General features: G+C 35.4%; 1 protein-coding gene across 10 annotated transcripts in view; it reads left to right on the top strand.

Moving 5' to 3' along the window:
- STXBP5L (syntaxin binding protein 5L) overlaps window positions 1–26,183 on the top strand; it is a 206,639-nt gene that overhangs the window by 116,821 nt on the left and 63,635 nt on the right. For all 10 annotated transcript variants that reach the window (XM_083834588.1, XM_083834584.1, XM_083834587.1 and 7 more), the window contains 10 exons: window positions 3,459–3,542; window positions 10,184–10,307; window positions 11,017–11,095; window positions 11,272–11,426; window positions 13,265–13,337; window positions 14,582–14,729; window positions 16,243–16,310; window positions 17,540–17,580; window positions 20,456–20,673; window positions 24,551–24,723. In XM_083834588.1, coding sequence (XP_083690714.1) covers window positions 3,459–3,542; window positions 10,184–10,307; window positions 11,017–11,095; window positions 11,272–11,426; window positions 13,265–13,337; window positions 14,582–14,729; window positions 16,243–16,310; window positions 17,540–17,580; window positions 20,456–20,673; window positions 24,551–24,723 — 1,163 coding nt within the window. The remainder of the gene's footprint in view (window positions 1–3,458; window positions 3,543–10,183; window positions 10,308–11,016; window positions 11,096–11,271; window positions 11,427–13,264; window positions 13,338–14,581; window positions 14,730–16,242; window positions 16,311–17,539; window positions 17,581–20,455; window positions 20,674–24,550; window positions 24,724–26,183) is intronic.

The following is a 26,183-nucleotide window of genomic DNA, read 5'->3' on the forward strand; positions in this document are numbered from 1 at the left end:
CTTAAGAGCAATTTGGGGACCTAGTGATTAACTTCATGAACTGTCTGCCAAATCAGTGAGTAAGTGTACATTAGGAACAGACTGAAGTACACAGACATTGGTAAGTGGCAGATATGTACCAAACAGGATTTTTCTTGCTGACACAGAAGAAGATATTAACTCCAATGATCTGCAGTTTCCCAGCAACTAGAGAAAGTTTAATAGGAAAAGGTTTAATGTTATTAACCATTAGCTGGTGGATAAAGGTTCCTATCTCTGAGTCTGTGTTCCGAGATCTAATAACACCTAAATATAGTGTGCATTTGGCAGGCTTTCTATTTTCTCCCCATGGCTGTTTTGTGCTACCAGGGGGCTGGCTGGCATGTACCAAGATGCAAATTGTTGATTGTAAAGGAGATATTTCCCTTAAGCATCATCATCAAAAGCATTCCAGGAATAAGGATTTATTCAGTCAGAAAGAATGTGAAGCAACTCCACTGGATAAGGAAGGTTGTGCCAGGATTCCTCCATATTTTAAATTCTATGCAGCCTTCTTTATGATTCTTGATCATATCAAGCAAGATAAATGGGGTGTCAGAAACACAATTGGAATTAAATATTTGTGTGTGGTTTTTTTTGTTTGTTTGTTTTTCCCTGGACTCCTTTCATACATACTTATTTTTCTTGTTTGTCTGTTTTCTCCTCCAACTGCATTTATGGGTGTTTTATTTTTCACCATATTGACTAGTACAGATATAGAGCTTGTCTTACAGATCTCTTACAATAGTCAAGAGGAGTGAGAGCATTTGAGTTTTCTATGGTTCAGGCAGGTTAGAGTTCAGAGCATCCTGAATATACTGGCAATGAGACCAATCGCATTCACCCTGATGAAATTCTGACTTCGTCATACCACAGGACTATTAAGCAGCATGGCTACCATCTGAGCAAATGAGAAAGAGAGAGAAATTCCTGGCTATGCAGCAGATCTGTTCATCTTTTAACTTCTTCCCTGAAACCACAGTACTTTTTATCTTGCAGTTCTATAGTGCCATTGTGCATTAAGCATTTCAGCAACAGATCAGGTGGAAGGCTGTCCCTGACAGGAGGTATTTAACCTTTTTCGTAATTACCTGGAGCACAATATCTTTGCAAAAAGAGTGATACAAATCAAAAGGCAAGCCTGCTGCACTTGGGAAAAAAGCTTATTATGAAACAGGGTCACATACTAAATGCTTTTCTATTCATTTCTTTATTATATTTGTATGAAAACTGAGATGGAAAGAATACTGGTAGATACAAACTAAACCCACCTGGTTTGGTACCCAGCTGTAATGCACTAGTGAAAACAGTAAAAAAAAAAAAAAAAAAAGCACTCAGACTCTGTAAGATATCCATTATCTACATTTTATTGGATTTAATATAAAAAGGAAAAAGAGAAGATAGATAATCTTATATTCCTGAGATACCGGAAGCTGCAAGTTGTGCAGCATCAGAGTGGCCTCCGATAAGGGCACAACACACTGCTGATCCCATCTGTGAAGAAGTTCGCCAGTATTTTGGTCTTTAGAACTCTTAAAAGATTTACTTACAGATGTATATAAATATATATATTTATTTATTTATTTTTCAATTCTACTGTCAAGTAAAAGGCTGTTCACATGAGAACATACTGGTTTACATTATCATAAAGACAAGGACACATGGGTACTGTAATTACCATTACTAAGTGGGAGCTGCTTACAGGTTTCTCCTTTACAATTACCAGGCTGTTTATCTTGCAGTCAAAGAATATGTGCAGCACACCATATCACAGCACAGGCCTGCACATACTCAGGCTAGCTGTTATGTGGATCGCTAACTCCTGGATATACAGTCGTCTCTTTTTAGGATCACTTCACAAGCAGCAAAAGAAGTTGCAGTAAGGCACTTTGTACACTTCCCCAATGGCGATCTACTATGTCAGAATACCATATGGCATCCTGACACTGGTGCTATCCAGTTAGCTGTATGCTTTCAGAACAAGAATGTTGTTTCACACTTACTCTGCTACAGAATCCCATATGGACCTGTCCAGAGAAAAAAATGATAAATGTTCTGGAATTTCTCCAAGACAGTTTGAATATTGTTCAGGAGCAAAATTCTTAAATAATCAAATACTGTTCCTATTCAGGTATTAAATATATTAACTGTAAGTCATTCCCAGATCATGTAATTTATCTCCGCATAAAGAATACTCTCCTGGCAATACAGAGAATCATATCTAGTATGATTGAGAGACTAGAGTATTCCTAGACTCTGTATACAGCAGTATTGATGTATTGATGATATTTGACTTAGAAAAAAAATGTTTTGTTTAGAAGTCCAGCAGTTTTATTTTTAATGACATGCAAGCTGAAGTGAGTGATAGCAAAGATTTTGGTAAGACTTCACAGACTAAAAGATAGTCTTGTAATTCTTCCACTCAAATTCTTAATAACTGTAAATTCTTGCCTGCAACCTGTGCTCCGTGTATTTATGGACAAAGAACAATTACAGTTATCACTGCCAGATGTATAAAAATAGTCCATAACCGAAACATGTAAGTCTGCCATTATGGTCATTCTCAGACTTCACATCCAAAGACAGATTCTTAGGAAAACAGACTCTCTGGGAGGCAATTTGCAGAATGCCTAAGTAGGCCAGACATCATGTCTTCCATAAGATCTGGAATGAACTGTATTCAAATGAAGGGTACTCACTATAGTGACAGATGAATAATTTAGTTCTTTTCAATAGAAATAAAGAGAACGCATTTTGTTCATTCTTATTTTTTTCCCAAGCATTTTTTTCTCCTCTTTCATCCTTTGACAAGTCTTACTTGTCGGTATGTCTCAGGTATGCATGATTTTATGACATACTAATTCTAGAAGAAGTAAAAAATAGCATAACCGCTTAGTTTATTTTCAATTTCTGGAAAAGTAAGTAATTTATTTTCTGCAACAGTAGTTCTTCAAAATGTTTTAAAGAAATAGAAGGCAGAAGTTAAAGAAATATATTTAGCTGAGTGAGAGTTTAATCTGGTGACTCTTTGGTTTTACATTATTTAAGTAATCTCTTGGGTGTCAAACTGTTTTCCCTTCAACCTAGGGACAAGGAAAATAAGAGCTGAGAGGAACATGGTATATTTGTATTTTTCTCAACAGGCATAAAATTGTGAAGACTATCCACATACATATTCTTGCAGGAAAAAGAATGGTGTATAAAGCATGTTTTATTTCCATATCAGAACTTGCATTGTCAGTCATGACAAGTAATTTATAATAAACAATAATTTGAAAGCAGGTATTATGTGTGAACTACAATCTTGCACGTCCGCTTGGCATTTTCTTTTTATCGTGCTTATGTATTTTGAAAAAAATTCTTAAAACTCTGAAGTTCTTCAATTTTAGTATATGCCTTTTTTATCTAAAAGTATAATTGTGTTTGTTTCCCTCCCCCAGCTATTGATAGGCTATGAAAATGGGACTGTAGTACTCTGGGACTTACGATCTAAAAGAGCTGATCTGAGAGCTTATTATGATGAGGTAAGCAATTTCCATTAATTCAGAAAAACTGTTATTCAGCAGTTTGTCATATGTCTTATCGAGCAGATGGATATTTATCTTAAAGCACTGCTTGTTCTGGTAATATTGTTTGTGCTCTGCTTTTGAGCAACTTATTGACAACAAAACCTGAGATCTCTAGTTGTACTGCATTAGCCCCTTTTGAGTGTACTACAACAGAATCTCTTCCCCTTGATTCTGACAAGTTCATCAGCTTCTGTGTGGGGTTCCCCAGTTGAATAGAGTATAGCAATGAGCTGACCTGAAATACAGCTACATTAGGAATTTTATTATTATCTTTACTGAGTATTACTAGAATATTAGCATGAAAGCCAAATTACTTTGTAGGTCTATTCATATTACCCAGTATTCAAGAGCCATGTAAAAAGTTTTCAGAATTGTATACTCACTTCTATCAGAATATTAACTCTTGCTGTTTGTAAGCAGATTGTATCAAACACACATACAGATCTTGCATCAATAAACATGTAATTTCAAAAATAAATATATTCGTATTTATTATGATTTTTGTGCTGCCCTTAGAGAAAAACTTGATTCGTTCTACCAACCCTTCTGTAAGTTCACCATGGATGAGCATGAATGCAAATAAAACTGAAGGTAGCAAAGGAAATTTTGTGTTAAGTTATCCAGGCAGTAATAGGTTTCTTGTAGCTCTTTTTCCTTGTTTCTCTTATTATCTTATTAGATGTAAGGAGTGTACACATTCATTTTCACTCTAAAAGTTAATCTGAATATATCCTGAAGTCTTTTTTTTTTTTTTTTTCACAGACACATTAACACTACACCAAGCTTCAAGTTTAAAATTCTGAGCATTCACAAAACAAATGTTGTACAGGACAGGGTAATTCAGACTTTAAACGTGCCAACATTTAAGCCTCAAGATGTGTCCCACTGTGCTGTCTCTAAGTGACAGTCTGCCTGTGCACACGTTTGTGAAAATGCACCTATTCTATTCCTTGAGATTGGACAATATACGGGTCTCTTAAGGGGGTGCTTGTTCATTCACTGTCTTCTCTTGTGCTCGGGAAGCAAATGCATAAAAGATCTTCATAATACCGTTTCCGTTCTTTTTAATTGCTTGTTGAGACAGGGTGATTGGGTGTTGAATATTTCTTGTGGTTTAATTGTTCCACATTTTTCAGTACTGTCCTCAGGAATTGTCTTTGTTTTTTGTTTGTTTGTTTTGTTTTGTTTTTGTTTGTTTGTTGTTTTTTGTTGTTGTTGTTTTGTTTGTTTGTTTTACAGTCATTTGCTTTCCTCCTCAGTGGTTACTTGCTGTGTCATTACTCCACTTTGTTCAGCTTAGGATGGCTTGCTATTGTCTACTGACATACTTGCAAGTTTTTTCTGCTGTCTGTAAAAGGGTTGTGTGAACTAGCTACTGTACTTTATTCCAGACTTTCAGGCTCCAGATTGGTAATGTTCCAGATGTACTAGTATTCCTCTAGGAAATCCCTAAAAAAGGTTTCTTTTTAAATCCTGAGTTACATAGCTTTTCTGAGTCACAAATGGTTAGTTCAGCATGTGTCACTTGGTATTTGGCACTAAAACAAAAGTTTTCAAACCTGAGCCTCTTCTTACAGAAGGGTCACCTAAGATCAGAGTCCAGAAAACGTTGTTTCTGCTCCCCTTCACCATTCTGTGTGGACTGATGGAAGTGCTCTGTGCCCCATGATATCTGACCAATCTTTTTGGATTGTTGTTCTGGCCAGCCAATTGCAATTTCATTGTATCTGAGGTTTCAGATAAAGTGCTGTAATTGTTCTGTACCTTCACTGAATATCAAAATGCCTCTTTGAATAGGGTATGAATGAAATTAATCCAGACAATTTTTTCTTATACCATTATACTTTCTTTAGCACCAGTATTGAAACTGATGTAGTCATCGTATTCAATGGTGAAAGAACTGGGGATCTCATCTAACTCACCACTTGGCCTTCTGACATCTCTAAGGATAGTCAGATGTCAGTATCTTTATTTGGCCTGTCAGTGGAGCAGGTTCTTCTGTTCAGTATCCAAAATTTCCCTGGCACCAGGCTTCTCCAAGGAAGAGGCACTTGGAGCATAGAGTGAGAAGCAGGTTATTTTCTTGTCTTTGATGCACCATGAGTGTTCATCACCAAGGCCAGTTCTTTCTTCTCTGTAATCTTCTTCAGATAGGTATCCAGCTTGGTAATGTCACTCAACATTAAGCACAGGGTAAGCACCCTCAGGACTGCATCTTGATACTCATCCTTTCACAGGATCAAGCCTCAGCTGGTTTCCTCCTCAGCAGGGTTGGATTCCTGTCTCCCCAGATGTGTTGAGAAGCAGGCTCTCTGGTGTTATTCAGATCTGTGGAACCAATCACTGTGCAGCACAGGAGCAAGAAGTTAACAGCAGGTATTTTTTATACTGTAGGAAAAAGGAGACTGGTAACTGATTGTGTACCTACGAATCTAAGTTGTTTTTTTTTTTTTTTTAAGTTCAAGATGAGAACTATATCTGCTGTAATTCAGTTGTCATAGAGAGGAATAGTCTCATATCTCATGACTTTAAAGATGCTTGGTTTAGTATAGCTACAGGAAATGCTTCCATGTCATTGTTATTGAGAAATGTTATTAAAAGGTCTCTTCCATTCAATTTTTTTCACTATGTTGAATGCTGTTTTTTTAATTGAGTAGTGGACACTCAGCTCAGATGGAACAGGTCCTTTTTCTTTAACATTCTCATTTGAACAGTTGGCTAACAAAAGGTTCACTGAGAGACAATGGTTCTTATTCCACTAGGACATCATCACTGTGAAATCTTGCCTGTCCTTTCTAGGCTGCATGGTATTGTCATACCAGTGTGATGCTTCACATCACGTGAGTCTTGCAGACCTGGATACATGATATATGTTGCAGACATCTCCTCAGAATATGGGCAATCTTATGACTGTGCATTTAGTTGTTTCCTACCATATTAGGAGGATCTGCCCAATACTTGCAGAAATATGTCCTTTCATTTTCCTTACCATCCAGATCAATGTCATGGGCACATTGTTCCTAGAATAAACAGCTCACTTAGATAACCCAATAACCTGTAAGTGGAGGACCTGAGGACTCTGCCCACTGTTAACAGACTTGTAAATGAAGCATTTACAGCTGCATTCCCTACCCTTTTTTAGTCATGCTATACTTAATGTCGTGAAGGCTGGAAACCTTTCATACATAAAACATCTGCTTCTTCCAAGCGAGGGAGGTTCTCACCAAGGATCAGAAAGGCTGTATAAGTTGCATTATCTGGAACTCCTCTGCTGGGCGTTCTTATAAGCCTGTATCTTCCCTTTAAAGCTTCTCCCTAGTACTTATGTTTTACTCACTGGTGCTAAAATTAGTCCTGTCTCTCTTATAGCACAACTAAAGACAAAGTTAGAAGCTGCCACAGCCCATCAACTCCTTATGCAAGGAGTTTCAATGTGCTCTTCTCTACTGTGACAAAGCTTCTCAAGAGACTAAAATGTTCTCACTTGTGAGACACTTGGTGCCAGAGTGGAGCTTGAACCTGCTGCTTAGACCCTTGTGTCTGCTCTTTGAGTTGTCAGATGCAAGCTTGTGTTTTGGTGTGATGATGACTGTCATCTTGCCAGTGGTGATCATCTCTCTTGAGTATGAGATATTCAGGCCCTTTCAATCAATGATCCTGCATGATGCCCTCTATAAAAGGCTCCCATTTCAAACCATTTCCTAAAGTCCTTAGAAGTTTATTTCCATAGATAGGTATAAAAAGAGAGTACATAAACAAACTAGATACTTCAAAGTATCTGCAAGTTATTACCGATAGTTGGCAGACCCCCAAAAACCAGCCATCTTCTTATGCAGGCTTTATAAGTTTGACAGGTTGTGTCAAATCATATTCAGAGCTTTCTATAGCATAGACACCATCTCTCATTAGAACACATCTCCCAAAGGAAGCTGCAGAGTTCTCAGAGACATTTGACAAACGACATCTCCCTACCTTTATCAAGCACTATGCCATTATGGAAGCATCACATCTGATGCAGCCCTTGCTGTAATGGTCCTGTAGTACTACTAATACAAAGGATTCTTAAGACTTAAGTGATAGGATGAGATTAGTATTGTGCTTGTTCAAAATACGGTTAAAAGTGGTCTTAGAGTACCCATCATTTCCTCTCAGTGGAGTGATTTTTGTGCTCAGGAGTGAACTGAAATGGTGTTGGGCATGCTTAATTTTAGTACATGCTGAGTATGAGAGAAGATGGAGTATGCATGCAACCACTGTTGGTATTGCAGGAGAAACATACCCAATCTGGAGTGATAAGCTTTATGTGTACACACTGTGTGAACATTCACATGAGTCACCCACTCTGATGAACTCTTGTTCTAAGTAAATAACTGCTCGTTTTTTGTGAGGATGCTGAAGAAATGGATCAGAATACTAGACGTATTCTAGCAGAGAGAAAATTAGGGACACTTACTCATTGCCATCATTCAGTGTTATTCATGACTCCTAGTTGAGACCTCCAAAACAAATCCTAAGTATTTCTTGATCAATTCAGGGCAGTCTATCAGGTGAATTTGAGTTGCTGCTATGCCAACTGTCTGTGACTGTAGGAGCATTCCTGCTCAGCTCCACTCAACAGGAGGCTTATGTTGGCAGGTGGCACCTAGCAGCTGAGAGGCAGTTTAACAGGCAGCAAATTTCATCTGCTAGTTACTAGCTCCTGCTCAGGCACAGTTAGTGACTGTAACCATGTGAAATGTTTCTATGTGTGATAACACATCAAAAGCAGATTTGAATTTGGCATGATAGCAAGCATGAATAAGCTCATGTCAGAATTAATTTGCACAAGGGGAGAAATGCAGTAGTTCCCACAGATCTAGGGTTCTTATTAACCAAGGGCAATGTCAATGGATTGTATGTGAGCCATCTTTCTGTGTTATCTTTTGTTGCTTAAGTTGTAGTTTGATATCTTATGGGTGTTTGAGAGGAATTTTCTGACAACTCTACTCTGGTAGGTAGAAGTTTGGGTGACACCCATTATGTCACTTGAAGGTAAGTATCTAGAGTTCACAATGTTTCTGCCCAGTTTGTTGAGTCTTTATTGGCATGTCTAGCTTACCAGTGTGCTAGCTAACTATTCATATACAAAGCAAGTCAGGTTCATCCTGGGGCATTCCTCCTCCATCTGGGACATCTTAATGGAAATCCTAATTTGTGGCTATGTTGTCCAGCCTCAGGAGCTGAGTAAAAGTTCTGGGAAGGAGACACAACTTTTTTTTTTTTTTTCTTCCCTGAAATTCCCTTCAGACCCTGAGCCATTACCAACCATAGCAATCAATACACTTGTTAAAAGAGGAAGACCAACAAGGAGTCTTGAAGAGTGACCATCATCACTTATGTTAATTTCTTATCAGCTTAAGCAAAATTGATATGAACAACTCCAATGCTGACTAAATACCCAGACATAATTTTAAAGTGATTTGAACAAATCAGGTTAAAAAAAAGAAAACACACACACATGCAACTGTAAGCATTGTAAGCATAATGTAAGCAAAATGTAAGCATAACTGTCTTTTATTTACATGTACATGTAAGTATATTGCATTTTTTGCTATTTGGCAGCTAACAAGGGGAATAAATTCAGGTGAAAATTCAGGGAATTTCTGTTTCTGAGGGAAGTGCGTGAGAAACTGCGGTAATCAAAGAAGCAATACTTTGTTTTGTCAGAAAATGTCTTTTGTTAGTTTCCAGAATGTACCAGCAAAAATTAAAGACTTGCACTGTTATCCTTTCAGCTTGTTTGATGTAATTATGGATAATGTCATTATTTATTTTACATGCCTAATCCGTGTTTGAACTTCTTGATATCTTGTGCTAATCAGTTTCACTAGTTATTAGTGAAATAGCGAGAATGTTTTGTTAATTTTTTAAGCGTTCCTTTTTGGTATACCTAACGTTCCTTATACGTTACTTGCATTGTGTACATAGGAGTATGACATTACTCTTCTCTGAATCACTATTTGTTCCCAAATTATCTTACATCACTGTTTTTGTTTTTTCTTATGTCAATGAAACAATCCTGGTCTTTTACGTTATTTTGTATTTAAATTAAGCATCACAGGTTTCTGTGTACTTTCTCTGAAACTTAAGTATGTGGAGGAAAAATGATTCAAGAATAGAGTACTATTTCTGCTTTTCCAAAGAAGTCCTCTGGGAAAGCTTGTGTATGTTGTATGTTACCTGTAAAAACTGTTGCATAGCATTCCCTGTACATTTGACAAATGAAATACTTCTAAGAGCTATCAGACATATTATGATTGCACTGTATATTGTTCATATACTTCTTGCTTAACACCGTTTCCTCAATTTTAGTCTGACTCAGTAGAGTTTCTTGCATTCTTCTGTCCTTTTAGCATTTATAATGGATTATTTTTGCTTGATTTGCGGTAGATTACAGCCATTGGTTTCTTAAGTGTTGGTAATGGACTCGACAAACAAAATCAATCCCACTGTTGATACACGGTTAGATTAATATAATCCAAAGTCATATATCAAAATATCGTTAGTGTAGACAGTGTATTCCTTTTCAGTCTCAAGTTCTTCATTCATTTCTCCAGGCTATTCATTCTGTTGCTTGGCACCATGAAGGGAAACAGTTCATGTGCAGTCACTCAGATGGAAGCTTGACCCTGTGGAACCTGAAAAGTCCTAACAGACCATTCCAGACCACAATCCCACATGGTAATTTTGACAGTAAAAAAGTAAAACAAAGAAACAATACAATATTCTCCATGTTGTTTGCTAATATCTTTGTTTATTCTTGAAAGCAAGCATAGATTTTCCAAAGTAATAAAAGCAAAATTGGTTTGGTTTGGTTTGGTTGGTATTGTTTTGGGTGGTGTTTTTTTTGTTTTTGTTTTTTGTTTGTTTGGTTGTTGTTGTTTTTTTAGTTTACAAACAACTTTTCTTTGACTGGAAGTAAATACTGAGCCAGAATTAACCACGAACCCATGAATTTAAATGTACACTTCATTTAATTTTATCCCTCAACTAGTTACATGACAAAGCATGTAACAGTTTGTCAACAAAAGGAACCTGTTTATAGTCATTCTATGATCAGAAAAGGTATACAGTTGGTGAAGTTCAATAATTATTAGCTGTGTCATGCTCATCAGTAATCTGCGTAGCTTTCATATGTTTTTGAAGGGTAGTCTGTAGTCCTTTAAATGTATGTGGCAGTAAAAACTTAAAGCCATAATAAATGTAATTAATTTAAACAAGCACATATATTAGGGAAATAGGTATTAACACTCATCATCTCCTGTAGCTTCAGAGTTCCGTTCTCTTGCTGATTATACAGTTGCTACAAGGTGTATATTTTAGTTTGGTAGCTTGATAGTTTTATTACCATGATGTTTTAATACAGTTTTCACTCTCTTTCTTTCCTTAGGAAAAATTCAAAGAGATGGTAAAAAACCCGAATCCTGTAAACCAATTCTTAAAGTAGAGTACAAGACCTGTAAAAACAGGTATGTTTGTCATTCTGTAGTTATTTCAATGTTATATTCCTGAGTTAATAAACTGCTTTCAGAATCATCCCCTTTTTCTTTTTGCAAAGCTATTTTTTATTTAAAGACACTAAACCTATAATGTAAACTTTTACGTGTGTAAACTTACGGTTGCTATGTTTTTATATTTGATATAGTGAACCGTTTGTGATATTTTCTGGTGGATTGTCATATGATAAGGCTTGTCGAAGACCAAGTCTAACAATTATGCATGGAAAAGCAATTACAGTTCTTGAAATGGATCACCCCATAGTTGATTTTTTAACTCTCTGTGAAACCCCATATCCAAATGGTGAGTACAGTAAGCAAAACATATTTACAGAAAATACAAATGAAGCAGTCTTCTCTCATTTCTTAATTCCCATCCAGGAACTTCTGTTCTCACAGTCGTCTCCATCTCAAAATAAATAAATAAATAAATAAATAAATCACTGAAAGTAACTGGAACTTGTTTGCATTCTCAACATAGAAAACAAGTAATCAGTTGACAATGAAGTATGCGTAAATCTCCAGATACAAGTTTGAAACACATGGACTAGTGTGAGGAAATATTGCTCTTAACCAAACATATGTGCGTATATATCTTAAAGTGTTTTACTGCATATTGTGGGACTGCCAAATGCTGAAGTAAATTCACAGAAAACTCCAGAAAGTAACATTAGAAAAGCTGTAAGTAAAAAAGAAACTAAATTTAGCTTTTTAATCCCCCAGTGAGTGAAGTAAAATAAATCTTCTACACACAGCTAAATCAACTATATATTAAAAACAATGGCCTATGTTTCAATGTCATGGAATAAATTTAATTTTCAGTAACCTAAGTTAGTATGGCATTTCATTTACCTGTGGCAAATAAAGTGACGCTTTCCAGTATTAACATTTTGTAGTCCCTCCCCCTGCTCACACACTATTATTTAAAAATTTTGGTTTGACCTGTTACTTACAGCCTGGTGTAACAACAGAATGCCAAACACCATGCATTCATAGCTGGCCTGAAAGGAGACTAAGTTGCTGTCTTTTTAGTAAGCATTTTGGCATGAGCTATCTCCAGAGTGTACTCTGAGCTTGTACATATTGGAATGGGTTGCTGCAGTTGAAATTAGAGTCTTAATTTCATATTTATAATTTTTTAATACCTTTTGCACTATGTAAATTAATGTACCCTATAAGTGAAGGGAAGCATATACTTGTCATTTCAATAATTCATTTTTGATAACCAAAAAAAAATTGTTAAATACAGAGACAAAGTATATGTTCTCCTAAAGAGTGTACAGAAGGAAGGAACTCATCAGTACCTGAATTGAACGCAGCAGACTTACAGGAGTGTTATGACAGTTGTGTGGCTGGATGTAAGCTTTTGTTATGAAAAGTATTTCCTAGGGAGGAAAAATCATTAATAATTTTATATAATAAATTATAAATATTTCTCTAATTGCACTCTCGATCACAAATTTTCCAGTGACCAACTGTAACTCATCTGTATTAAAAAAAAAAAATCAGCACCATTGAATTGTAGAGCACAATACTTTGAATAAGTTGAAACTTAGGTGAAAATGCTCTCTTACAAAAGAAAACTGGCTGAAAGATCACAGTACACTACTGCAAGTGCAGTCTTGTGAACGTTTTCTTCTGTTATCCCTTGTTATTGTTAAAATGAGGGTATAGAGAACATTTCCTTTGGAATCTTGCTTTGGAATTGTTTTGGAAATGAGGGCATTTTATATCAAGCTGTTCATAGTCTATTTTTAAAGAACAGTAGTACACAGAAAAAGTATTAGTACTGGCCAGCAAAAATACATTTTCTGTATAATAATTGGATTTAGCAATGCGGTGAGAAGTGGAACCTCCTTACATTCTATTTCTTTACTTTCAATATGCCAATACTGTTTCTGCTATGTATGTCGATCCCCAAAACTGTCCAAAAGTCATTTCTTTTCTCATTTCCTATCTGGCCCTACTCAAATGCTTTCTATTTTGCAGATATGTCTAGTTTGCAAATGTATATATAAAATTTGGATCTCAAATCTTTGTTTAATAGACTCTGAATGTTCAGAGAACATATATGTAACTTACTTGATTAGAATGACTAATGGAAAAACTCCAGGTCTTTTATATTTTATTCTTCTCTTACAGAATTTCAAGAACCCTATGCTGTAGTTGTGCTTTTGGAAAAAGATCTCATTGTTGTTGACCTGACACAAAGCAAGTAAGTGTGAAGTCTTGTATGAAGTTATTTATACTTAACTGTCTAGCAGACAATAAAAATCCAAGTGATATCACGCAATGTCATTTTACTATCCAAAATCATTAACTCTTGGTGTTAATTCACTGTATATGTTTACCTCCACCTCAAAAACTAGGATCAGCTAATCAACAGAAGCTTGATTTCAAGTTTGGGAATAAATCTAAGCCTGTAATCCCTTCAGTAAAGCCCTCAAACATTCATGTTATATTGATGTTAAGTGATCCTTGGTCACCTGCTGAATCATGACCTGAACTTGTGTGTTAGAAACTAGATTCAACCAGTACTTATATGCACACCTAACTTCACTAGATTCCACAGGGACTACCACTTAAATGCTTACTCAAGTATCTTAATAAATAATGACATTGATTTATAGTGGATCTATGGGATTCTTTCATAATCCATTTGTTGTTTTAAATGACAAATAATTCTTTCACATTGGAATCAGTGTTAATACCAGAGAGGAACTACATATCATGAAATGCAGGATCTGATTCTTATTTCCTTTGTTCTGCATGCAACACTAACAGTTATGTATGTCCACATTCACACTGGTATAACTAAGAACAGAATTTTTCTTTAATGATTTGAAATATTTTAAGTGAATCATATTCTGATATCATTCACTTTCAAGAATAATTCCAATCATCTCAGCAACAGAAAATGGATGTAAGTGGAATCAGAGCAAAATTTCTTGCATTTTTGAATTGTGAATAACATTGTGTAATCTGCCAGAAGCGAGGCCTGCCTTCTTATCAGACAGTCCAAACTGATGCAAGTGAGAAATAAACTTCATCTGTTATTTCAATTGTTCACTGTAGAATCAGTAATTTACCAACCCAATAAGCAAAACTGTTCAACATAAAATCCACAGCTGTAAAGGTAGTTCTTAGGTCATAGTATATATTATATGTGTGAACCTGAAGCTTCTAGAAAATGTACAACCTCTGTATTTCATAAATAAGATTTTGATATGTTGGGAAAATTTACATTACAAAAAGAGAATTCTTGTCACAATACAAGAATTTTTATATCTTTACTAGTTATTTTTGACACCAAAACAATACATATCTTTAAAAAATAAGGGAAAATGTACTTTATGAGTAATGATTTTACTTAGATTGTTATACACTGTAAAATAACAATGTCTTCTTATATGGTTTAGTGTATCACAGTGCTTCTAATAAATTGTCTTCCTTGACTAGTTTTCCAATCTTTGAAAATCCATATCCTATTGACATTCATGAGTCACCTGTCACCTGCACAGAATATTTTGCCGACTGTCCTCCAGATTTGATTCCTGTACTCTATTCTGTAGGAGCAAAACATAAAAAGCAAGGATACAGCACTAAGGTAAACAAAACCAATATATTAAATAAAGAAAGCAGATATACAGTTTATGTCTTTGAAATATCTTGCCAAATTATTTTCATTTTACTTCTTTAATAGCTAATTTCAAATTGGTCCAGCCAGCAGCTTAGAGGCAGCTTTCCTTCTGTGGTTGCTTAAGCCACCATTATACAGGACTAAGGCTGCTGGAGTTATGTCAGATCAGATTGAGTTAAAAGAATGCCATGACTTTAAAATTCAAATTTGTCTGAATATGTTATCTCTATCAAAGAAAGAAGTAGTATATAAAATGAGTATAATGGAAAGCAGAAAAGCTTCGGTGGAATTTAAGAGTTGACAGCATTTCATTAAATAAGGATATTAATTATTATTTTACTGAACTACCAAGGTCTTAATGAAAGAGTCTTAGAAATAATACAAGCTGCAGAAATAAAAATAGAAAATGGAATTACTTTATAAGTTTCAAGCATTAATCTGGTTTATGTTTTGATTAGAAATCATAATAAACAAATTAGAAAAAATATTGGGCAAACTAATCAAACCATCAGTTTTCTGTTCATATTAAAAGAAGTATTCTCCTTGGAGCTGTCTTGTTTTCCATGAACTGAGAATCTGGGCCCTATATACTTCTTTGGGGTCTTGATTCAGCCAAGTACTTAAGAAAATATGTTTTTTCTTTCTTCAATTTGTCTTTTTATCTATCTTTATGTATCCTACACACTCAGAATGTAGATAGCCAATTTTTTGCCACCCACCCATTTCCGTACCCACACGCATCGAGTCCACGTATTCTCAGAACCAGTTTGTATGCCCAGATTTTTCTACCCAGTCATACTCTGCACAAATCCTTACCCACTCTGCCCATGTCATCTGCCACATCCTGTATCCGTACGTGTCAAGTTTTCGGCACAGACCACCATCTTGCTTTGCCAGCCTAGATCAAGGAAGAGAGTGAGAATCTCGCCACTAGTAAACAAAGGCAGGGAAGAGATGATGATTTCTCATGATCTGTGAAAGTTGCATTCTTGTCTCATATCCCATATCGTGATGCTCAGATACTTGTTTCCCACTTTTCTGGGCCAGCTTCTTCAGTAGTCTCCATCCTCAGAATAGATTCTCAGTTCTATTCAGCATCCTATAGAAGCTCCAAGAGTCAAGAAATGTGAAAACAGTAGCAGAGCTGTTTGTTACACCTTCCTCTGGTTCCTGTTTGAATGTTTGCAGTGTTAGCTGTGCAGAAATCTTTTAAAAACTTGGAACTTTAGTTGTTAACATAAAAGTCAGTTTCATAATCTGTGCCAAAATGTTTTTTAAAAAAGAAAGAAAGAAATTCAAAGTCTTAATGAATATACAAAAATGTTAATAAGCGTTAAAAGCCTTGAATACTACACATTTTCATTCCTTTTATAAGGTGTATTGCTTTCTGGAAGAAGAAGTCTGCTCTTGAGTTTAAAAATTAACCAAGCAAAATTCATCAGGATTAGTTTTAAACTCTATGTTCTTGTTGTTTGTCTAGGAGTGGCCTATCAGTGGTGGAGCATGGAACCTTGGAGCTCAGACATATCCCGAAATCATTATTACAGGGTGAGAATGAAACTGAGGATTTGTTCTTTTAAATTGTTAGTGTCTAGAACTTTTAATTGTGGGTTACCTATAAGTAAACATTGACCCTTGACAGGGTATTTGTGTCCTAACTTCTTCAGTTGAAGTACGTGGTTTTTCTTCTTGGTGTAAAAGTCACCACAGAAATTCCCGTTTGCTGTAGAAAACAGAGCTTTGTATTCAAGGATGAACTACTGTTAAGAATTACTGATTGAGGCCCCAGTTTTAGAAAATAAGTCTGTATTCTTGTTAAGATGGAACCTTTGGAAAGGAGGATCCTTTGCAATAGAATTTTTTGGTCTTGAGGGCCATAGAGAAAAGCATTAAAAGGGGAGCCGGCTGTTCTGTGCTTGTTGTCCCTTGGCCTTCTGGTGACTTTGTGTCTGGGGATGGTTTGGGAATTCATTTTAATACCACAGGATTAGTGGGGATGTGGTGCACCGGGATGAATTTCACCTTGTAAGTGAGGGACATACCCATGAAAGGTTCAGATTGAAGTAGCAGCCCCATTGAGCCAATGCCTGATGTATTTTCAAGAAAACACCCTGAAAAGTACAACTCAGCCTTCTTGTAAGATGCATTCTGTGTTTTCTTCTGGTCTCAGCCATGCTGATGGTAGCAATGCATTTGATAAATTGTTATAATCAATGATAGTCAAAAGCTGTCTTTAAAAGATACAAAAATATGTGCAATAGTACCAATAAGGAGGATAAGAGATTATTCTAATTTTAAACAGAAGTGTCTCCTTTCTCCGACTCTACTTCGAGGAGATTTTCTACTGATAAAAAGAATGCAGCTGTAAGGTATTACGCAGAATTAGCTTGCCCTCTGTCTTTTCGAAGTTAGATATACATGCCATTTTTAGAGTGCATAGGCCTGATGCTGGCCCACCGCAAGGCCCAAAGTGCTGAATCTTAACCTTGGCATTAGTATGGGAATTAATTTTGTGCTGTTGTGATCTTAAAAATCACTGGGGACTTAGTTCTCTATAGGAAATGCATCAAAAAGTGTTCTATTAATGCAATCAAACTAATAACGAAATATTTTCTTATGGTTAGTATATATGCCATTATACATTGTCAGTAAGGTATGGGGAGTTACCACACAAGTGAAATACAGTTTTTCTACTTATATTTATCACTCACTGAAAGTAGAAAATGTTTTGTAATTGCATCTTGGTTTAACACATTTATTTTTTATATTTTTTTAAGCCATGCAGATGGATCAGTAAAGTTTTGGGATGCTTCTGCCAGTAAGTTTCTGAAGTTCACTTTTATATAATGCTGACAAATCATGCACATGCGCACACACATATATAATACATGATATTTTACATTATGCATAGTAATATCTCAGGTAGTGTAATTAGGAATAGTCAGGTGATATTAAGCAAATTAGGAAAAAACATTGCTAATGAGATATATTAGACAGAAAAGAATGAAAGTCCAGGAGAGGGATTAAAACACCAGATCTGACATACCAAAACCTCTGAAGGACGAAGTACTAGCAAATAATACCTAGGGCATAATCCTCTTGTGTATATAAAAGAGTGAGCTGAATTAGACCTAATGTTCAGTTTTGGTTTTCATGTCTCTTCTATTCTGAGTATAATGTAGTCTTTTTTACAGATAAGATGTATAATTGTATTTTAATATTTTATTTTTACTTAATTAAAGACCTAAGTCCTGCCCAGTCCCAAGAACCAGGAAATAATTAGGAAGCACTTACGTTCATGCTAGCAAGAAAAAGCTTCATAAAAGTTATTCCACACATTTTAGCTGTAATTGTAAATATCGGAAAACAGCATTTTTCCCTACAGAAAATACATATGGTACTTATTAGGAAAATATATTTATTTTTAAAGATGCATGTATTTTGGATGAAAGCAAACGTATTTTGCTTTAAATAATGTCTGTACTTCACAAGAGTTGGAGCAGTGTTGCCTTGTATTCTCTCCCCTCAGTAGTACTGAGATCTCTAGGTAGAACAACTCTTTCCTGAGTTAGTCTCTTTTCATTTCTTAAAGAAACAAGCATGAAAGAAACTATCTGAAATGCTAGGCACGGAGAGATTTAGTTTGACCCTAATAAACAGTCTGACATAGTGGCCAAGAACACCAACTGTGAGGTATTTAAACTACCTGCTAACTCCAATTGTCCAATTGCAGAATTGTCATGATTAATTGTATTACCATTTCCAGCTAAATATGAAGAACACTTACAAGATTTTAACATCAGCTAAAACTGATGAGTTTGTCAGGTAATTCTGTTTTTGCCTAATACCAAATCTTTCACTCACCAGGATGGTCAAGGAGAAAATGAGTATCTCCAAAGCCTAATTTCATATAGGAATTCTGTGTAGCCATGTCAACTGAACATTACTAGAAGTTACATCAGAAAGTGACTAATATATTTTGTTTTATAATATATATATTTTGGGGAAATGGAAGAAGAAAAGATACATGCCACATTTAAAGTTTGCATCTTTCAGCATTTTCAATCTATAGTGAACATCAAAAAGGAAAAAATTGCAATGAGGTCAACAGGAGAAAAGGAAAGGGAAAAAAAGCGGGGGAAAAAAAGCTTCTCACAGGGTGTAAACATAAACCGCTAATCAGTTGCTGCAACGGGAGTTGGCCTTGGAGGTAAAAGCCTGGATGATCATGAATATTCATTCATTGCTTTAACAGTAATAGGACTCTCAGTGCATCTCTGATGTCCTGGTCTTAGTCCTGCTTACAGCATTACTGGTACTATACTTGATACTTACTATTTACAAGGTTTTAATTATTACAAAGTTCTATTATTCACACAGACTTAATTTTTATAACAGAGTTCAAATTTAATTTGAGGATTCTTGTCAAACATAATAGCCTACTTGTACTGGAAGGCACAAAATACTTTGCTTTTAGACATATTTTAATTGTATAATTTTGCACCTGAAAACACAGATTTGTGGGAGACAGGCAATTGCTAAGCCACTGAAGCAGTTTCCCAAGTTTATCTTCCCAGGTTTATCTCAAAAGCCATCTCTTACTTGCCCATGTGCAAGTGGTGCCCAGTAATTCGCAGATGCATAAGGCATAGTCTGCCTTGTACTTGTGTCCTATGACTCTGTAATTCTTCAAGTCCTAGTATGGGTAGGCCCAAGATGCCTGATTCAAAGTGACTCTCTGGATTTGATGCTGAGACTAAGGGCATCCTGAGCCCTCTCCCACCTCCACAAAACACAGAAGAATGATGAATTCATTATAGAAGTAATTGCTGCAATTTGTGAAAATTTGGAATATACTTAAACTGAAAAAAAAAAAATAATAATAATAATAATTCTGTTGTCATCTGATTACATAACTAAAACACCACTCTTCATCTTTTCATTGCTTGTTACACAAGGTAGCTGGACTGATCTAGCATAATTACAGTAACATGTGTAGCAGCTTTACCTTTATGTAAATACACACCCTAATAGGTGCTGGGCCTGACTGACTTTTTCTGACCTTATGCAGTGATTGATTAATGACACTGGTAAATTAATGTAAAAGTAGTAAAAAACACAGCAAAGGGGAATGTCAATAAAGCAAAATGGGGCTAATTACAATTCCTCTGTTGCCTCCAAAATTCACGGTGCTATAGTTGTACTCTTGACCAAAGTTTCTGGATATTACATTTTTATATGCAGGTATAAATACAGATATACTTATTAGTCAGGAAATTCAAAGAATTTTAGAACTCCTGTTCTTACAGAAAGTCTTTGTGTTGCCAAGAATATTTTCCTTTTTTTTTTTTCTCTTAATATGCCTCTTACACTTTACTTTCTAGCAAGACAAAGGAAATGTTAGTTTCTCATCTCATTAGGAAAACAGCAGTTGCATCAGAACCTCTTTTTAACACTGAGTATAATCTTGCCTCAGAAAGTACTATTTCACAGACAAATACACATTTTGTAAATATCAAATACGTGTCCTACCAATACTGCATATCAGAATATAATGCCCATCTTTTTCTCTTCTTAGGCCTTCACATGATTCTTTGTTATGCCACAACTGAAAAGAAAATGGGAACTGAAGAATTTTATAACTGATTTTCTTATTGTTAATCAGTATTTTTATATGTTTTAATATATTCCAGTTACTCTACAGATGTTGTACAAATTAAAAACATCAAAGGTCTTTGAAAAACAAAAGTTGGGAGAAGGAAAAGCAACAGCTGAGATTGTGGAAGAAGACCCTTTTGCTGTTCAGATGATGTACTGGTGTCCCGAAAGCCGAATTTTTTGTGTGGCAGGAGTTTCTGCATATGTGGTTGTTTATAGATTCAGCAAACATGAAGTAAATACAGAAATTGCAGTAAGTCATTCATAATCCTTTATAAAAGAACAACATTTCTGAATCAAAGTGCTTGCTGTACTCATATACTTGAAAAAAATAATATCAAGCTCAGTAAACATAGGTTTAGGAACATTCAATTTTTAAAATTTTGAGGGAAATCTTGCTCATACTTAAGCTGGTAATAAAAACATGAGTTTTTGCTATCCAACTCTCTTCTTTTTCACTTTAATAGTAAAATTCAGGATGGATTTCAGATGTAGTTTGCTTTTAAGACTTTGATCTCATTAAATCTCTGTCATACTTGCCTTCTCTAAAATACTGATGGATGTATGTTTTATCAGACAACATTGCTCTTCTTAAATTAAGTATTTAGTATCTTCGATTTATGTTCATAGTATTTGTCATGAAAGGGAACTGAAAATTATCACTGGCTTTAACAAAATTAAGAGAGTTTATTTTTTTTCTGACTTAGACTGACTTTGTTTCCTCCAAAATAGACACTATTTGAAATGCTAGGTGATTTATGGCTAAGTAGTTGTTATTTTATTAAGCATCATGATCCTCAGCGTTATTCAAATATTCCTTTTTCTGTCTTCAGGTCTCATGCAGTCACTTCTTTTGAGGTAGAATCATACAGTTCATGTTCTTTTAACTGCACTTCAGTCATCTTGTACTTATTATCATTCTACAGCATGTCAGACTTTTGTTTAAAACTGCATTTCTTCACAGGAGCCACAACCACTTCTAGCAGTGTGGCTCAATGGCACTTAAAATGTAAAAAAATCTTTCTTTAGTCTAAAATACTTAACGGCAGATGACTCTTAAGAGAAAGCCAATCTAAACATGACTGCCTTTCCTTCTGGCTTGCCAGTTTCTGACTCTGGAGAATAGTCCGCAACTTCCAGACACACTCTTTCCAGAAGGTCTTTCTTCATGTCTGCTGGCTCTCAAAAAATCCCCATGGCTGACCCAAACATTCCATTCCATTTACACCTTCCCTGACAAAAGTTTTCCTTTTCACACTATTTTAATGTCCTTTAGAAAGTCTATAGTTCTAGCGTGGCAAAAACATCTGTGCCACTTTTGGCCTGTAATCATGTGCCAGTTGGTAAAGAGATTCATTACCAGTAGTTGTTCTGCTTTTTTCCTCTCGTTTTTCCACCAGAGGCAATTTTTAAGCTAGCTTGAGGCGTCCTTTCAGGAAGGTTTTTAAGCTAATGAACAGTAATTTCACCTTATTGAGCAGTTCACACATAATGCTGCTAAAATCATTACATTTCAATGTTCATATACTATTTCACAGCAAATGCACCTTATCTTTTATTACCTAACATTTATTTTCTTTATTTTCATCTTTTAGATTTTCAGCTGAGTTGCAGCAGACCCGGTGTGTTCTAAAATATAATAATGTGTGCAATTTAACAGTTTCTCAGATTTCATCTGTACTTAAGAAACATTTATATAAGGAATTGTTCTGTGAAGAGTTGTTTTAGTATCATCTAATATTTTTTGGCATAATCAATGAGTTCTCCTGGATTTTGTGCATCCCTGAGATGAGCCTCATCTCTTGTTTCACCATTTTTGTTGCAAGCATTCAAGTCTTCATTCCTAAGTGGTGTTCTTGTTGTTTTGGTTTTAGTATTGTTTTTGTTTGTTTGTTTCCTTGTTTTTTAACAAAAAGTACAGGAGTTTTTGTTGGAATACATACCTGACTTTAGCTCGCCTAGCATTGTCTATATTCAGACTGGGCTGGCCAGCCTCAGGACTTTGCTGCGTGAGGTGAGCCCAAGTTCTAGCACTTAGTGTCTGTAGCAACCAGCCTGAACATAGCTTGAGTTCCATCTACAAATCCCAGCATTTTAATAGACACCATGTTTGAGAGCCATCAGTCTTGTAACATCATTGCTATGATGAATGGGAAGCATGAAGGCTACTCTGAGGTTCCTCCATGTAGCAGGGAAGTCCACTGCTGAACATGCCTTAAGGCGCAGGCTGTGCCTGGGACTTCATGAATATAAGTGTTATTTGTGTCATTCCATGTCAGATTCTGGAGACAAGTAGTATGCACATGACTCAAAGTCTGGTTTATATCCAACCTTCGAGTCATTGCCATATAGTTATGTGAAAAGCATTTGTTGCTATTTTATTATCTAAATCCATTCCATCCAGTCCAGGAAAGATATCTAGGTATATATTAAACAAGATCACTTTCTCAGTGATCAGTCTATGATTCCTCTGTAAAGCTCTCCTTCAAAGCTCTTGAGAGGAATGATACAAAATAAGTTTGCAGTAGTTTGACCATAGAAAGGAAAATCAATTAACATATTGATTCAATTATCAAAAAAAGATTTCTACAGTGTGTCAAAATAAATTGGTGCCACAATTTTTCCTTCTGTGTGTAAGTGGGTGATAGAACGTAACAAAATGATTTTTAGTAGAAAAAGGAAGACACAAAGAAAAACATCCAGAGAAGAATTAGGCACTTCTAAAATGGTCAGCAGAAGAACATGTTCTTCCCATACTCCCTTCCCTCGTAAACATTAAACAGCATTATAAATTGTTTCAGACAGCAGCAATTACTTCCAGAAGATTAGATTTTCCTGAACTCGATATTTCACTCTTTCAAAGCAAATGTTGTCCGTAGGCTTCTAAGCTGATTCAGGCAAAAAAATATGTATAGATTTTGCTTGGAGGAAACAAAAGTGAAAATTTGAGAAAGGACACTTTCTCTTCTGATTGAGCAAAATCACTTTTTTCTGAAATGTTACAACACAATGGTTGAGAAATAGGCACATCTTCAGTGTACTGATCCTTATCTCCTGATTTTCATACAAATTAGCTTCTTTGTGCTGCCATCTTGATTTTGGTGAAGATGATGTCTCGGTGAGAAACTACTAAGAAGGAGATCTACATCTGTAATTGCTTCTGATCACTTCAAGAAACCAGCACTGAAATTACTATTTAGCTAGTATTCCCAAGACCTTAACTCTTAAAGTGCTGTACTTTTTTTGTTTTGTTTTGTTTTCTAGAGTTCTCCTTTCTACCTCACAAATTATCCAAGAATTACCCGATATTTATCATGATTTTATTTTTTAGATGATTACTTATATAGATTTGAGTTCCCTGCCCAGTTTCCCCTGTTTTGAAATTCCTTCAGTTAAAATTTCCTGAATTAGTGGAAAGAATTGAAGGATGGTTAAGCTTGGTTGGTCTCCTTTTCCCTATCCAGAGATTGAAAGTTAAGATGTTTAGATTTTGCATTCTAGAATCTGCCAAGCTCATGTGCAGTCTAAGGAATATGGAACTCTGTGCTGTTACCTCTGATTTCCTGACACCCACATATGGACAGATGGAGTTCATGGACTAGTACTACTCACACTGTTCAGCTTCTGCAGACTGGCTAAAACCTGTCTTGTAGAGACTCTGTTGTACTAGCAATACAGAGAAAGAGTTGATGATAATTTAATTAATTGGCTTAGGAAAAAAATAAAATGGACAATAGACAAAAATTTCATTAAATTGATCCTTAATGATGCCTTCTTATGCTGAAATATTGTTTATTTGGGAGTGAGTAATTAATATGTCTTTTCAGATTAAGTTCTGGAAAGCTGTAATCTTTCCTTTCACTTACAAGAAAAGGCTTGGATCAAAGTCAGCACTGGAAGAATACACCTAATTAATTCTCCAAGTTCCTATGTGATGTTAGACTGTTAGGCTGTATAAATAACAAATGACGGTATTCTTTGCTTGCACATGATGATGATAAATGTTTTGTTGCTTTTTGCTTGTTTGTTTGTTTTTAAGGAAATAAGATTTAATGATATTTATTTGAAAGTAATAAAACTTCCAGCAGCTTTCTTTATTAAATTGTGACTTAGCTTTTTATTTATTTAAGTCACTAGAGGTACGACTTCAGTATGAAGTAGAAGATATCATCACTCCTGAACCAGAAATAATTCCCCAGTTTCCAGATGCCTCTTCCCAGCTTCCTTCTTTAAAGAGCCTTTCAGGCAGTACCAACACTGTAGCATGTGAAGGAATGATGAAGGACAGTATCCCATGTCTTAGGTAAGTCTATGCCATCATTCAAATATTTATCTTTCTAAAAAGTATTTGTATCAGATATATTAGTGATTCAAGAAAAGGAAGTTAATTATATGTATGTGACATATCATATGACGCATATGACACAATGAAAAGAAACCAGAATTTTAAACAAACGAAAGAATTAAGGCAAAATAATTAACAATGGACTTTAAATAGCTGGAATTAAGTTATGGAGAAGACAAACTGTTACAGTTAAAGTTTGAGTGTAATTTTCCAGTATGATCTATGAGTAAATCTTCATCTCACATCCAGTTTTGAATGGAATACAAGCACTACAGAATAGATCGATGAATTTTTGAGGAACTTTATTTTTTTTGTAGTTCACAAAGATACTTCCATAAAGTGACCATGTGCAAAGCTTTTGGTCCTTGATTAATTAGTATAATAGTAAAATAATCCTCTATGAAAGAGGTATGTATATTTTATGACATGTTGGGGAAGGAAACCGTGTTCATACCCACCAACAAATCTTAAATGTTTTGAATCAGTTGCACTATGTGGAAGTATATAGGTGTTTAACCTTTAGGAAGAAGCAAACTGTTGTCTGCTACAGTACACATTGCTATTGTTTGGAGTAGAATAATATGTCTTACTAATAAGGCAGATAAATTACAGGCTTAAAAGAGTTTCAAAACAGAATTCTGTACAAAACTCCATAAAACATAATTTCACAGGAACTACAGTGCACAGTTAATAATGATTCCTCTCAGTGAATTCATTATTATTTCAGTCTAATTATTATTAAATATTTTTAATGCCTCAATTACTTCAAAAGCAGTTTACATGAACGTTCCTTACTTTGCAGATATTTCAGTCTGCTGTGCTCCTGAAAAATAGCATTAACGTTTAAAAGTAATATTGTGACATTGCTCATGCATAATTGACAGTAGCTTTTGGCATCCTGTTCATTTGTCCACCTCATTCAGTCTAGCAGCTGAATCTCAGACATAAGTCTAATGATTAATGTAAACCATTAAAATCAATAGAAGTGGCAGAGAGGAGTTATTAAAAAAATCTCAGTGGGAAACCTTTTTGTGCCATTGAAATCAGTAAGAATGCAATTGATTTTTTCAGTGAATAAGATTTTCCCTTAAGGGATTCTTATTTGACTCAGTTAGGGGAGGGGAAGCATTGTTGATTTGGAAGGAAGCAAGGCTGTAATAAATTTGGAAATGTTCTGATAGTTCATTTTTGTAAGTTTGCTAAACTCCATACAATCTCATATTAAGCAGCCAACAGATTTTTGCCCCATTTTGCCCAAAGTAAATCGAAACATATTTTGTTAGAGAAGTGATCTCTAGTGTTCACCATGAGAATTGCTGGCATACCCCCTCTAACATTTATATGAAAGTATGCTGTGTACACTCACACCGTTTTCAACAGGAAAAGGCATATAAATATCCCTACTATTCCCCCAATCC

The sequence above is a fragment of the Anser anser genome (genome assembly GCF_964211835.1).
Source record: "Anser anser genome assembly, chromosome: 1".
Classification (NCBI taxonomy): Eukaryota; Metazoa; Chordata; class Aves; order Anseriformes; family Anatidae; genus Anser; species Anser anser.